The sequence below is a fragment of the Eptesicus fuscus genome, chromosome 5 (genome assembly GCF_027574615.1).
Source record: "Eptesicus fuscus isolate TK198812 chromosome 5, DD_ASM_mEF_20220401, whole genome shotgun sequence".
Taxonomy (NCBI): Eukaryota; Metazoa; Chordata; class Mammalia; order Chiroptera; family Vespertilionidae; genus Eptesicus; species Eptesicus fuscus.
Genome location: NC_072477.1, coordinates 30297646 through 30311125, shown reverse-complemented (window position 1 = coordinate 30311125; position 13480 = coordinate 30297646). Strand labels below are relative to the sequence as shown.

Here is a 13480-nt window from a genome sequence, read left to right as displayed (position 1 = left end):
GTGAATCCGGATTGAGGCAGCAAGCTCGGACCTGCCCTCAGTCAGCCTCCCGCAGAGTCAGCTCCCTGTCTGATCTCCGACGCTGATCGTATCGTCATGGGGAGCGGGGGGGGAGCGCCGGCTGCAGAATTTAGATTTGAACAGGGCCAACCGCACCTGCCATCCTGCAGGAAGCACTGATGGCCTCATTTGGCAGAGAATTCCGGACACTTTCCCCTTTTCGGCCCTGCTCGCGGTGCTCTGTGGATTCTCTCCTGTGGCAGGGACAACATGGCTCGTTAAAAATGGTAAGAGTTGGCCCTGGCCGGTTTGGCTCAGTGGATAAGGCATCGGCCTGCAGACTGAAGAGTCCCGGGTTCCATTCCAGTCAAGGGCACATGCCCGGGTTATGGGCTCGATCCCCAGTAAGGGGCGAGCAGGAGGCAGCCAATCAATGATTCTCTCTCATCATTGATGTTCCTATCTGTCTCTCCCTCTTCCTTCCTCTCAAATCAATTAAAAAAAAATTTATTTTTAATGGTAAGAGTTGGAGGGAGACCCTATACAGGTGCCCAGCCCCATGACTTCAGGACTTTCACTACAGGCCTTTAACGTCAAAGTTGCAAATGGGATTCAGAAGTCCGAGACCTCAGTAAGTCAGGCTTCATTCACTGGAGAAGAAGAAAAGAAAAAAGACCTCTTGTTTGAGGTTCATTTTCAGCACAATGGAGGTGAATTACAGGGTTACTGAAATGCACATTTAAACTTCTGGTCATTTCAGACTATGGGGTGAGCAGGAGGAGAAACCGGTGTTGCTTACTTTGAAGTGCCAGGCTCCTCGGACATGTATTATTTCGTTTCATTCTGGCAGCAGCCCTGCCAGGTCAGGGCCTCCGCTGTGCAGAGGGGACACTGCAGCCCAGGGAGGACTTTCCCTGGCCAGGGCACCGTCAGTGCGGCACAGGGCGCAGGGGCAGGGGCAGGGGCAGCCAGGGCCGCCCGTCCCTCTGCACCCGGCACCGGAGGGGCACGTGGCTCCTTTGAGACCTCGGGGCTTAAAGGCAGCTTCTCAGAATTTTTCTAAAACGGAGAGCTCAGTGTAGAATTTACCGTTCATTGCAGAGCAGTGGCTCTCCAATGTAAACGTGCGTCAGCATCCCTGGAGGCTCACGCAAACGTGGGGTGCTGCACCCCCACCCCCAGAGCTTCTGACTCTGTAGCTCCAGGTGGGGCCGAGAATGTGCGGTTCTAACAAGTGCCCAGGGGCTGCCAGTGTGCTGGTCTGGGGAACACAGAGCGAGCAGCAGGGGGCGGGGGGGGGGGTGCTGCACCGGGTCAGAATCCTGGGCCCGCCCCTCTGTCAGCAAGTCTGCGGGGTGTGCCTCGGTTTCCCTGTTGATAAACCACGTGCAAGATCCCGGTTAAGAAAGCACCGGGACAACCATGGGTCCCTCCGTGCGGGTGCTGGAGCCTCTGGCGAGGTTAGTGTGGCTGCACAGGGCGGGGCAAAAGGAGGTTTACAGCTGTTCATAGGGAAAATACTACAGCAATAGATAAATAAAAATAAGGAATAAACTGTTTCATGTGCTTAATACTGTAAACCTACTCTCCCTCCCCCCCCCCCAATATAGATAAAGGAGGGGGAGGAGGCTTAGATCCAAACAACTGTTGTTCCGCCGCTTGTAAAGGGTTCTTCAGCTTCTGTGAAACCCTTAAGGCACAGAACCTGGAGGACACGTCTCCTGAAATAACCAAATCATCCGAGGGGTGGAGGGAGCCTGCGTCGCTGCGGAGTGCCTCGCTGAGGTGGCGTGGGTCGTGGTGCGGGCATTAAAGCTCTCAGAGCGGCTCTCCATCACAGCCGCTGCAGGAGCGTGTAGACCCTCGCAGACCAGGGGCAGCGTCGAACAGCGGGGACATCTGAACTCGCATGAAGCACGCTGTTAGTCTCACCCACAGGAAGGCCACTTGAGGCACCAGATACGTTTGGTGCGTGGTGTGAGTCTTCTGAAGCTGAAACTGATTTTTTTTAAATGTACTTTATTTTATTCTGTTTTACTGGTTTTTTACAGAGAGGAAGGGAGAGGGATAGAGAGTTAGAAACATCGATGAGAGGGAAACATCGATCAGCTGCCTCCTGCACACCTCCTAGTGGGGATGTGCCCACAACCAAGGTACAGGCCCTTGACCGGAATCGAACCTGGGACCTTTCAGTCCGCAGGCCGACGCTCTGTCCACTGAGCCAAACTGGTCAGGGCTGAAACTGATTTGATGACATGGAATGTCAATTATATACCACTCTGCTGCTGGGACAGGTTCCATGAAGAGTTAACTGTAGCTATATTAGCGCCTCCTCTTCCCCGCGTTTTCTTCCATGACATCTTTGCGAAGCGACCCAGCAAAACCTCAGTGCAGGAGAGACAGTGACGTCACAGGAGCTGCTTTTCAGAGCCAGCAGGACGTGCCCTCTGCTGTGGAGGAAGCCAGGTTGCCTGGAAGTAAGAACAGGTTAGGCCCAGGGTGCCGGATGACGGACAGAAGGATGGGAAGTTGGCTAGATTCAGCCCACAGTCCAAAGCTCTGAAAACGGGGCCCCGGCCATGGTCCATTGTCCCTTCAGCGGGGCCGACGCCAGAGAAAGACTCAGCCCAACGCGCATCTCACCTTGGTCTGCGCTGGATGTCAGACTCCCAGCAGTTGGACGCCTTAGAGACTCATCTACTTCCGTTTCCCAGAACTGCCTCGCCAGTTCCTGATCAAAGCCTTCGCGTGTCCTGGGAGGCAGGGGTGCTGTGCGTTCGGGAGGCTCTCTGCTGGTTGTTCTTGGTGGAGCCTCTTCTGACGGGGGGCAGGGGGGCGGGGGGCTGTTTGTAAGGACTTCCCAGCGGCCTGAGGATGATCGAGTCCAAGCTCCGGTGCCGAGAACAGATGAGACCGCCAAGCGCAGGCGGAACCCAGGGTGTGTGCATTGGTTACCTGTCGGCGTTGGCATCATGGGTGACTTTGATTTTCTTTCTGCAGATCTCAATCTTCTAAGTGCTCATTATGGGGAAAGGGGACATGGGACCTTTTTCTTTCCTTAAAAAAAAAAAATGTTGTAAGTGTTGTTATCGTTTTCCTAATTTCTCCTTGATGGTAGTGTCCGTAGAGACTTGGCATCCTGAGGCCAGTGTAGGATGGAAGGGCTTCCGCGTATTGCCATATGGCTCCTTCCTGTTTGACTCGGTAGCTCTCTGGCTACCAAAACGTCCGTGAAAAAAACTTTTTAGCAAAGCATCATTTTCACATTTGACCTACCAGTGTGAGCAGCCCACCTGTTTTGCAAGAGCAGCAATTAAAATGTTGTCCTTTAAAGCCAGCAGTGATTACCATGGCAACTGTGTGTTAAGATTGTTTTTTCATTTCTTGCAAGATGGGCGGGGAGACGTGTGCCTTTTTGAACGGGTGAAGATCTTTGTTGCTCTCTCTCTTTGTGTGTTTTCTCAAGGCTACTTTGGAAGACCAAACAGAGCTGCCAGTCATACCCTTGGCTTGCTCTGGTCCTAGCAGGGTGCGTGACCAGGGCTGGGAGAGTGGATTTAGAGATTTCAGCACCGGCAGAGCCAGATGTGAGGTCAGCCTCCGGCCTGTCCCTTTCCTTCCCATCGCCCCTCATGCCACCTCTGGAGCAGGTGGTGGCTGTCCCGGTCCCTGCAGAAATGCCTCCTGCGGGTGGGGAGCTTCCCCAGGAGGCAGCAGCCCCGTCCCCTGGGCCGGTGGCCAGTCAGTAGCCTGTGTCCCGCATCAGGCAGGCCCAGGGACTGAGCCGTGCCGGGTCATACTTAGCAGGCCCCAGAGGCAGCCACGCATGTGGGCACACGTCAGCGAGATGCTTCATTTGTTTTCAAATCTGCGCTCTCTCGTGTCACCAGTCTAGCATGTAATAACGACCAAATGCCGGACTTCCGGAGAAATGATTGATGTAGTGGAGTCTCAAAATAAGGCCGGGACTGAGCCTAAAAGGGGCTGGACACAACCCCAGGTGCCCCTGTAAGCAGAGCCACTCGGGGTCGCGGAGAGAACCGCCGTTGGAGGGGGAGGAGCTTTTAGATACTCCCGCTGTGGTAAACCCCCAGAGGAGCCAGCAGGGGAAATGGCAAGATTTCTTTCTCCGCAAACTCCTGAACTCCACTTGTACTACAAGAAATCACTTTTTCTGCAAAACGCAGAGGAGTGGACTACATGACCTCTGCCCCTCCTAAGCCAGGATGTCCAGAACTAAAAAAAAAAAACAAAAAACAGGGCAGCCTGGCTGGTGTGGCTCAGTGGTTGAGTATCGACCTATGAACTAGGAGGTCGCGCTTTGATTCCTGGTCAGGGCACGTGCCCGGTTTGCAGGTTTGATCCCCAAGGTAGGGTGTGCAGGAGGCAGCCAATCAATGATTCTTTCTCATTATTGATGTTTCTATCTCTCTCTCTCCCTCTCCCTTCCTCTCTGAAATCAATACATATATATATATTTTTTCTTTTTTAAAGGGCAGAAGCACCCCTGTCCCTGGGAAATTTCTTCCTTAAGAGGAGGGAGGAAGATGTCCCTGTTATACTCAGGGGCTTCGGATTTCACCGTTTCTTGTAAACCTGAAACAGAGAAATCGAATTTGACGAGAACAGAAATCCTCTTGCCAGCGCTCCAATCTAAAATGTTTCTTCTCTCGGTTTATAGCACTTCATAAATAACCCATCGCCAAGATAACAGTGTGACTCTCTCTTCCCCCGGCATGGCCACCCTGCAGCATCAGAACAAAGACTGTGTGTGTGTGTGTGTGTGTGTGTGTGTGTGTGTGTGTGTGTGTAAAGGGCCGGAGATATTCGGGTATGGGAAGGGAGAAAACTGAGATTAAGCATTGCAGTGAGCCGAGAAGCAGGTCTCATCCTTGCCTGAGGGCATAGCTTTGTGGCAGCGAGGGGCGGGCGGCCTGTGGAAGGTGCTGAACCAGTGAATGGAGAGGCCTGCGGGCCGGGCCGGGGGAGGGGCTGCCGTGCGCCGGGAGGTGGAGGTGCAGCCGGGAACTTGGAGCCCTCGCGAAGCATCAGGAATGATTTTTTTCTCATCAACAGTAAGTGCCATTTCAGTCATCAGCTCTGCCTGTGGCCGATGGGAGGCTGCCGCCGCCGCTGTCTTGCTCTTTCGCTGCCTCGTTTTGGTTACAATGGGAATGACCGGGGAGATGGTGGCTGCGGCGGGTGTGTGCCAGCCATCGGGGGGATGGGATCTTTCCCTGTGTCAGCATGCGTGTGTGTCTGCAGCCAGCCTCTGACAAGCAGGGGAGGGATGTGACTGCACGGTGTGCAAAATGGAAGTCCTCCAGCGACCAGGCGCTTCAAAGAGGCAATTAGCTCAGATGCCTGGTCATGTCCATGCCCCTGACCAGGCGTCAGGATCCGGGAACAATTGATTATCTTACTAGAAAGATGTTTAGTCATTGGAAACGATGCAATTGTTCAGAATTAGTACAGTGTTCTGAGCAACTGACAGCTGCCCACAGGTCTGAGAATCTGTTTATTTCTAGACACAGCCAGATCCTTCAGCCATCTCAGTTTTCCTGTGTGTATTTTAAGTCTGTTTCCTTCGTATATTTTTAAGGGAAGCTGCCCACATTGGCAATGGAATTGTTTTAACTTATACTGCTCTGGGGCCTTATAATTTAACTGTAGACCCTTTAGCAGGTAAGAGAAGAGGACCAAAATGTGAATGATTTCTTGTACATGAATTTAATATTTAAATCCTCCATCATCGCATCATAAGACTTGGGCTTGATACGTAGCACGGTGCTAACCTGGCTTGATTTTGTTTGTGTTGGAGGGAGAGCAGGGTTCTGAAGTATTATATTCTGATCCGTGGCTAGTTAAGATAAAAGGAAAACTGTTCACCTTGATTACTTTCTGCACTTCTACCTACCATCACTCAGGCAAAATTCTCACCTTGTTTGGTTTCATATTAGAATTTCTATTCACGTCTTGCAGTAGGCCACATAGGTGAAGAACTTCCCCTTTGCCCCTAAATACTTTGTTTTTTTCATCCTTGGAACTGGAATTCAGCTCAGGAAGCCATGCTTACTTTTTTCTGGAGAAATAGAATTTGATGGAATATATACGTGAGCAATGTTAGCCTAGCGCAGTGGTCGGCAAACTGCGGCTCTGTTGACTCATGAGTTTGCCAACCACTGACCTAGACTCTCGATTCCAATAATTACAGGCTGTTGTTGTTCCTTGTGATTAAGCCCCTATCCCAGTGGTCGGCAAACTCATGAGTCAACAGAGCGGCAAACCGCAGCTCGCGAGCCGCAGTTTGCCGACCACTGGCCTAGCGCACCTGGGTGAACCATGGCAGGTGCACAGGTGCGAGCTACCTCGGTGGTTGATGCAGTGCAGTATTGGGGGTCGCTTCCCTGTGCCCACCGTCTGGTTTCTCAATGGCTTTCCTTGTTGCTCAGTATTTTTTTTTAATAATTTTTCACAGAGAGGAAGGGAGAGGGATAGAGAGCCAGAAACATCGATGAGAGAGAGACATCGACCAGCTGCCTCCTGCACACCCCCCACCGGGGGATGTGCCCGCAACCAATGTACATGCCCTTGACCGGAATCGAACCTGGGACCTTCCAGTCCGCAGACCGACGCTCTATCCACTGAGCCAAACCGGTTTTGGCTTGTTGCTCAGTATTAACTCAAGAGTTAAACTTTTTCAAGAGCAGTAATAATGAGGCCTGGCGGGGAAGTCGGGGGCCTGGGGGGCCGAAGGACCCGCGCTTCCTGGCCTGGGAAAGGTGATAATTAGATCTCCGTGTCTGCAGAAGAGAAGGATACCATCTCAACAGCGCATCTGCCGGCTCCTGGAGTAAGTGGTGACATTGTATCTGAGGAGCAACATTTATCTCTGTCACGTGTTTTTGGACACAGAAACATGTTCAGTCCTGACCGGATGAATGTTTTGTAGCTTCTTGGTGACCTTCTTTCCTTCCCCTCCCACCTTCCCTTCCTGCCCTAAGGATGCATGTGGTTGGTGTGCTTGTCTCTTCTGCCCTTCGCTTGCCCAAAATAGAGCCAAGGTTTAGGGGCGTGTGTGACGCCCAGTGTGGCTGCAAATTGTCTTGTGGCCCGATCGCTCGGAGGTGCCCTGATCTGTAACATACAACATGGCCACCTGGCTTATGAAAAAACGAATTTGAAGGTAGGAGTGAACATGGTTTACTCCGTCAGAAGAGAGGTATTGAGCATCTCCTATACTGTATTAGGATGGCTACCTTAGATCATGGGCCCTTTAGGGAGAAGACCTGTTTTCGGTTATCTTTGCAGCCTCAGGATCTGCACAAGACCCCAAGACAAAGCGAGTGGTTAAATGTTTGTGGAAAGGAAACCATGGAGAATCTTACATGGGTACCCAAAGTTCAGCCCTTGGTGGACTGCCTTCCCCTCCCCTTCCCCAGTTCATCCTGGAGCCAGGAGTCTAGACTTCTCATCATGTTCGCCAACAGGAACAAAATCCATCCCGTGCCCCCAGCATGTGCACATGAGCACGCGCAGGTTCATGTGCGGTGCCTCGAGGAAGGTGCTTAGGAACTGCAGGTCCGGGCCAGCCTGCCCAGGTGTGAAGCCTGCCTCTGCCTGTTAATGACCATGTCACTGGGCAGGTTATCTCCTCTCGGTGCCTCCGTCGTTTCATCTGTCAAATGGGGATGTTAATAGTGCCGATCTCATAGCATTTGTGAGGATTAAATAAGTTGCTAGCGTGTGCGGCACAACAGGCCTGGCACCGGTAAATGACAGCGTGTTCTGTATACGTCCCATGTGAGTAATAAAGTTTGTAAATTATAAAGCATGCCCAATGTAGACATTTGAAAAGAAGGGGATAAGAACGGGAAGTCTGGTGTTTTATTCCTGCATCCCGTTGGTGTGCCTTGAGCCCTCCGTGTTGGATACCACCGGCCTGGAGTACCGGACCTGGGGAAGCCAAGAGAGGAATCCCTCCACCTGCTGCATGCGCCCCCTCTGCTCATTGCACACCTCACCCTGGGATTAACAGGACTCAAGGTCAATGCACCTCTCTGTTTTTTGCACCAGGTCATTTTGTTGCTTGTTAGCTCCCTTCATTTAAAAATAACTTGCATTCTAGCCCTCTTTTTAGGATGAGAAGCTGGGACCCTTCTGCTGGAACAGGGTCGGGTGCGGGACGAAGCAATGGGGCTGCCGCTCTGGGAGGAGGGGCAGGAGAGCTGTGCAAAGGCTGCTGGGCCTGAGCTCCTCTCTGTGGGGAAGCTCTCGGGGCTGGGCTGCTCCTCCAGACAGAGCCTTCCGAGGAGGTCACGACCCCTTGCAAACTGTGTGGAAGACTCCTTGTCCTATGAGCCCGGGAGTCCCGCAGCTCGGCATTGTATGGGATGTTCTTTCTGGTCCCTGGGCCATCGGGGTGACAAGGCATTGGGGTGAGGAGGGTGTACCTCTGAAGCCACAAGAACAAAGGAGGGATCTAGGTTACAACTGCATCCAGGCCTGGCCCTGCATTCTGTTACTTCCTTTTTTAATAAATCATCTGTGGCTTTGAAGGGAACTCCTCATGGTGTTTCCAGTAAGAATGTAATTTGGAAAACATATCCCCTTGAAAGTCATTATGACCATAGTTTCTGGGAATGTGTCTCTGTTAGGCCCTGTGTCAAATGCCTTTCGTGTATTTATATCTCATTTTAACTTTCTCGGCCACCCAGTGAAGGGAGGTACTGACTCCTGTTGACACTGTTCTATAGATTAAACAGAGCCAGGGTTCAAACTCAGACCCTGACCACAGTCTGTGCTCTTTACCACCAGACTCCATAGCCTACTTCTAAGCCTGCCTACCTTATACAATGTTGAGAATGAAATATTTATGAATGGACTTTGTGAAGTCCAATGCTGTATAAATGAGGCATCATCATAGCATCATGTAATCCCAGTTAGCAATAAGAAGAGCTAGTATCCTAGTGAGCACTTATTCTATACCAAAGGCTTTCCATGCATCCTCGTTTGTCTCACCACCACCTGCAAGGTGGATGACTTTGCAGATAGCAGGAAACCAGGAGTCAGGAAAGTTGAGTACCTTGCAGAGGTGCACAGTTCATAGAAGATATAATGGGACTTAGAGAACAGAGTCTGGCCACCTCCAGAATTCTGGCCATAATTTTACCCAAATGTTACCACCTCCCTGAAGCTTGAGGGGCCTCAGAGGCCTACTAGAAATCAGGGGGCTTGAGGTGAAAGGAATTTCCCTAAATCATAAAACTAACTAGTAAAAGAGCTGGAGCAAGAAGTCCTAGGGTTGAGTTGGTCCATTGTAGGATGCAAAAAATAAATACGCACACGCACACACCACTCTGTGGTCTACTCAAATAGCTTGTGGTGGAAGTCTTACATTCATTCATTCAACAAAGGCTTGGTGACACCTCCTGCCCCCCAGGCGTTGGGGAGGTGCTGAGCGTGCAGAGGGGGCCAGCCCCACGCAGCATGTGGTGGTGCGTAGTCACTGGAGGGTGCAGGCACAGCTAAGGCGGGAGGGCCCAGAAGCTCCGGACGAAGGGAGGAGGGGCCGCTTTGCCGCGTGTTGGGGGGGGAGGCAGAGGCCGCTGGCCAGTGGAGGACCTGGAAAGTCGGGAGATGAACCTGGTTGTCATTTAGGGCGAGGACTGGCGGGGTTTGAGCGGGGATCAGACTGGCCGTCTCTAACGTATGTGTACTCCGGCTGCAGGACCGAAGGTGGGGAGGAAGGCAAGGAGGGCGGGAGGAAGCTGCTCGCGGGCAGTCAAGGAAGAGGTGACGGTGGTGCTGGCTGTGAGTGCGGGCCGGTGCCCCAATTCCTGTTCCTGGTGCCATGGGGTGGGGTTCTCTGGAGCCCTCCATCAGGCAGATGCTCAGCTCCACCAGCGGTAACAGCCCCTGCCAGAGCCCGGAGGGATCGGAGGCTGAGCACACCTCAAATCAATAGTGTTGATAAGTGGGATGTTCCCATTGCAGCCATTACTTCAAGTCCCTGGATTTCACTAAAAATCCCACAGGTCTCCAGAAAAAGCCCTCCCTCCCTCCTTTAGAACTCCGTGAAAGTGGTCAGTGGAAACATTTTATTTCGGGATCCGTACGGAGACTGTTTTCCCTCAGCAGCTGTCATTTCCCCTGAGTCAGGCGGATTGGGGAGGTGGATGAGATTAGAGCTCGGAAACCATCCTCCCCTCTCCTTCCCCCTCCCCGTGGCTGGCACAGTTGCCCCATATGGGCTGGTTCTATGTGTACAGCACCCCACCCCTCAGACTAGACGTGGGGGGGTTGGTACATGTTCTGTGCTTGCTCAAGAGGGGAGTCCCAGGAGAGGCATCATGGGCCAGATACCACCGAATGAACCAGGCGTGTGGCTCTTCAACCCGTCAGGGTGCTTTTATTCACTGGCTGCTGCAGTCTCGGGGTGCCCAAGACCGAGCGGGGAGAGGTCAGGTGAGGCATGTAACCTAGAGAGAAAGACGGGCTGGGTCCCGAGAACCCCACTCTGGGAATGATAGGACTTCGTCTTTGCTTGGGAGGATTAACTCTGAGTCCACTTGAAAATCAGCAGCAGCAACAGCAATTCCGTAAAGTGTCACATAGTCTGTGAAAACTCCTCTCTGGTGAGAGTTGTTCTCGCTATAAAACCAATGGCCCATATGGGTTGCTTCCCCCCCCGTTTATCTTCGCTGTTTCAAGTATCACAGATGTCTCCCTTTCTCCCCCATGGACCCCTCCCCCCGCCACCCGCTCCGTTCCTCAGTTTATTTCACCCCCAACACCCTATTGGAGCATGCTCACCACCGCCTGCTGCACTCTGTGTTCCACCTCTTTGTTCTCCTTCCTGCCCGTCCGTTTAGGGTGAAGAAGCTGAAGGAGACGTTTGCTTTCATTCAGCAGTTAGACAAGAACATGAGCAACCTTCGCACCTGGCTGGCTCGCATTGAGTCTGAGCTCTCGAAGCCCGTGGTCTACGACGTCTGTGATGATCAGGAGATACAGAAGCGGCTGGCCGAGCAGCAGGTGGGCCGAGAGAAGTGGGCTCTGGCGAGGGGGTGGGTGGACCTGGTACCTGCCCGCTCACACCTGCCTCCTCTTGGCTGTGGGCTCGCATGGTCACATTTCATAACGCCGGCTGGCTTTTCCAGAGAAAGCCGACCGCCTGTCCATGCTCTTGGACGTGGGAGGCCTCCCTCCCCAGTGCCCACCCCTCCTGCGCCATTCACATACCTTCATCTTAGTGGCCAATAGGTTTTTTATTTTGTTTGTTTGTTTTTTACTTTGATCTTTGTTTTATTTTTTGTTAACATAGGATTGGGCAAATGTAGGTTTACAGTTGTGAGAACGCGAATCACCAAGTGTATTCTTTTTTTTTAAATATTTTTATTGATTTCAGAGAGGAAGGTAAAGGGAGAGATAGAAACATCAATGATGAGAGAGAATCACTGATTGGCTGCTTCCTGCATGCCCCCCACTCGAGACTTAGCCTGCAACCTGGGCATGTGCCCTTTACCAGAATCGAACCCGGGACCCTTTAGTCCGCAGGCCGACACTCTATCCACGGAGCCAAACTGGCTAGGGCTATTGTTTTTTAAAAAATTATATTTTTATTGATTTTTTACAGAGAGGAAGGGAAAGGGATAGAGAGTTAGAAACATCTATGAGAGAGAAACATCGATCAGCTGCCTCCTGCACATACTGGGGATGTGCCCGCAACCAAGGTACATGCCCTTGACCGGAATCGAACCGGGACCCCTCAGTCCGCAGGCCGACGCTCTATCCACTGAGCCAAACCGGCCAAGGCCAGAGTTTATTCTTGTATTTTTATTTATTAGTTGTTGTATTATTTGCTTTACAACTGTAAACCCACTTTTGCCCACCCCTGTATAGTTTTGGAAGGCAACGAATTGAAAGAAGTCATTTTTCTTACCAAGGAAGGTTTTCATGGGATAATACTGGGTGTCTGATAGACTTTTTTAAAAAGTAAATAAAACAGAAAAGGTGTAATAAGGAGCAAGCCTGGACCAGTAGCTCAGGGAGCCACCCTGCAGTGCTCCCGGCCTTCCTGTCATCTCTAACGTACCTCGGCGCCAACCCTGGAAATTCCCTGGAAACCAGGGAGTCCACCGGTGTTGACCATCACACTAGCCTGGGGGTGCTCTTTGAGATCACTGACTCCTCAATCCACTCTCCTGCCCTCCACGGGCTCACATTCACCTGCCTTCTCTTTGCTATCCCTGAGCTTGTCTTTATTGGTAAAATAGTTGTTTATGGTATTCTTTCAGTAGCTTTCCCTCTCATCGATCAGCTGCCTCCTGCACACCTCCTACTGGGGATGTGCCCGCAACCGAGGTACACGCCCTTGACCGGAATTGAACCTGGGACCTTTCAGTCCGCAGGCCGACGCTCTATCCACTGAGCCATACCGGTCAGGGCTGAAACTGCTTTCTTTACGTTACCCTTGCCCTTTCCAGCTCCCGGAGCTCTCCCGCATCTCTTGGCTCACGGCCCCTTCCTCTGTCTTCAGCGCCAGCCTTTTGCCTTTCTTCATAGTCACTGCTCCCTCTGACTCTACCTCCCTCTCCCACTCTCAAGGACCCTTGCTTGGGCCCACCCAGATAATTTAGGATCATCTTCCTATAGTTAGGTCAGTTGAATAGCAACCTTAATTCTCCATTGCCATGAACACTTAACATATTCACAGGTTCTGGGGATAAGGGCATGGACATCTTGGGGGATGGAGGTGGGAGGATATTCCGTCCACCACAGATGTCCTGAGGGAACTTTTAGTGTCTTTGTGTGTTTTTTTAATTTACCGTATGTTTATTCTTCTAAGACCAGGCCTTAAATGCTCCATCAAAAACACTACAAACGAGTCACACACACAAATTATGCATGGGCCATTTCTAAAAACCTTACTTATGTTTCTGTCACTAATTAAATGTAATAAATTGCTTGATTGCTTCCAGAAGTAAAGCCTGAACACTTGGGATCAAGCCCTCAGCCCCCAGTGGCTCAGGGACATGATGTCCTTGGGTTCTCACTGGATGCCCTTGGGGCTCCGGTGTGGCAGGGGTCAGACCTTCTGTTTCTCCCCTTGTGGGTAGAATTACTTTAGGTGACGAGGGTTCTGTTGTCTTCAAACGTAGAGAAGGTGCGGCCTTGGACACTTTTAAATGAAGGACCACTTGTATTGAGCCTTCAGCATCACTCCCCCTTTCTCTGGTTCCCTGATTCCCACGGGGTGCCAGATGGTGGCTTGGGGGGAATTGTTGGTCCCGCCATTCTGTAATTACCAACAGCTTCCTCCCCAATGGCCAACCCAGCTTCATGCCCACCCCCTAAACCACTCCCCAAGTCCACCCTGATGGACTTGCCCGCCACCCCCACTGCTCCCAGGGAGACCTGCTAAGACCACCACAGGGCCCCACCCTTGGGATTTTCTGGCTGCTCAGCCCGGCTTTCT

General features: G+C 51.8%; 1 protein-coding gene across 1 annotated transcript in view; it reads left to right on the top strand.

Moving 5' to 3' along the window:
• SYNE2 (spectrin repeat containing nuclear envelope protein 2) overlaps positions 1-13480 on the top strand; it is a 307542-nt gene that overhangs the window by 272557 nt on the left and 21505 nt on the right. The window contains exon 100 of the mRNA XM_054715998.1: positions 10875-11037. Within this exon, the coding sequence (XP_054571973.1) occupies positions 10875-11037 (163 nt within the window). The remainder of the gene's footprint in view (positions 1-10874; positions 11038-13480) is intronic.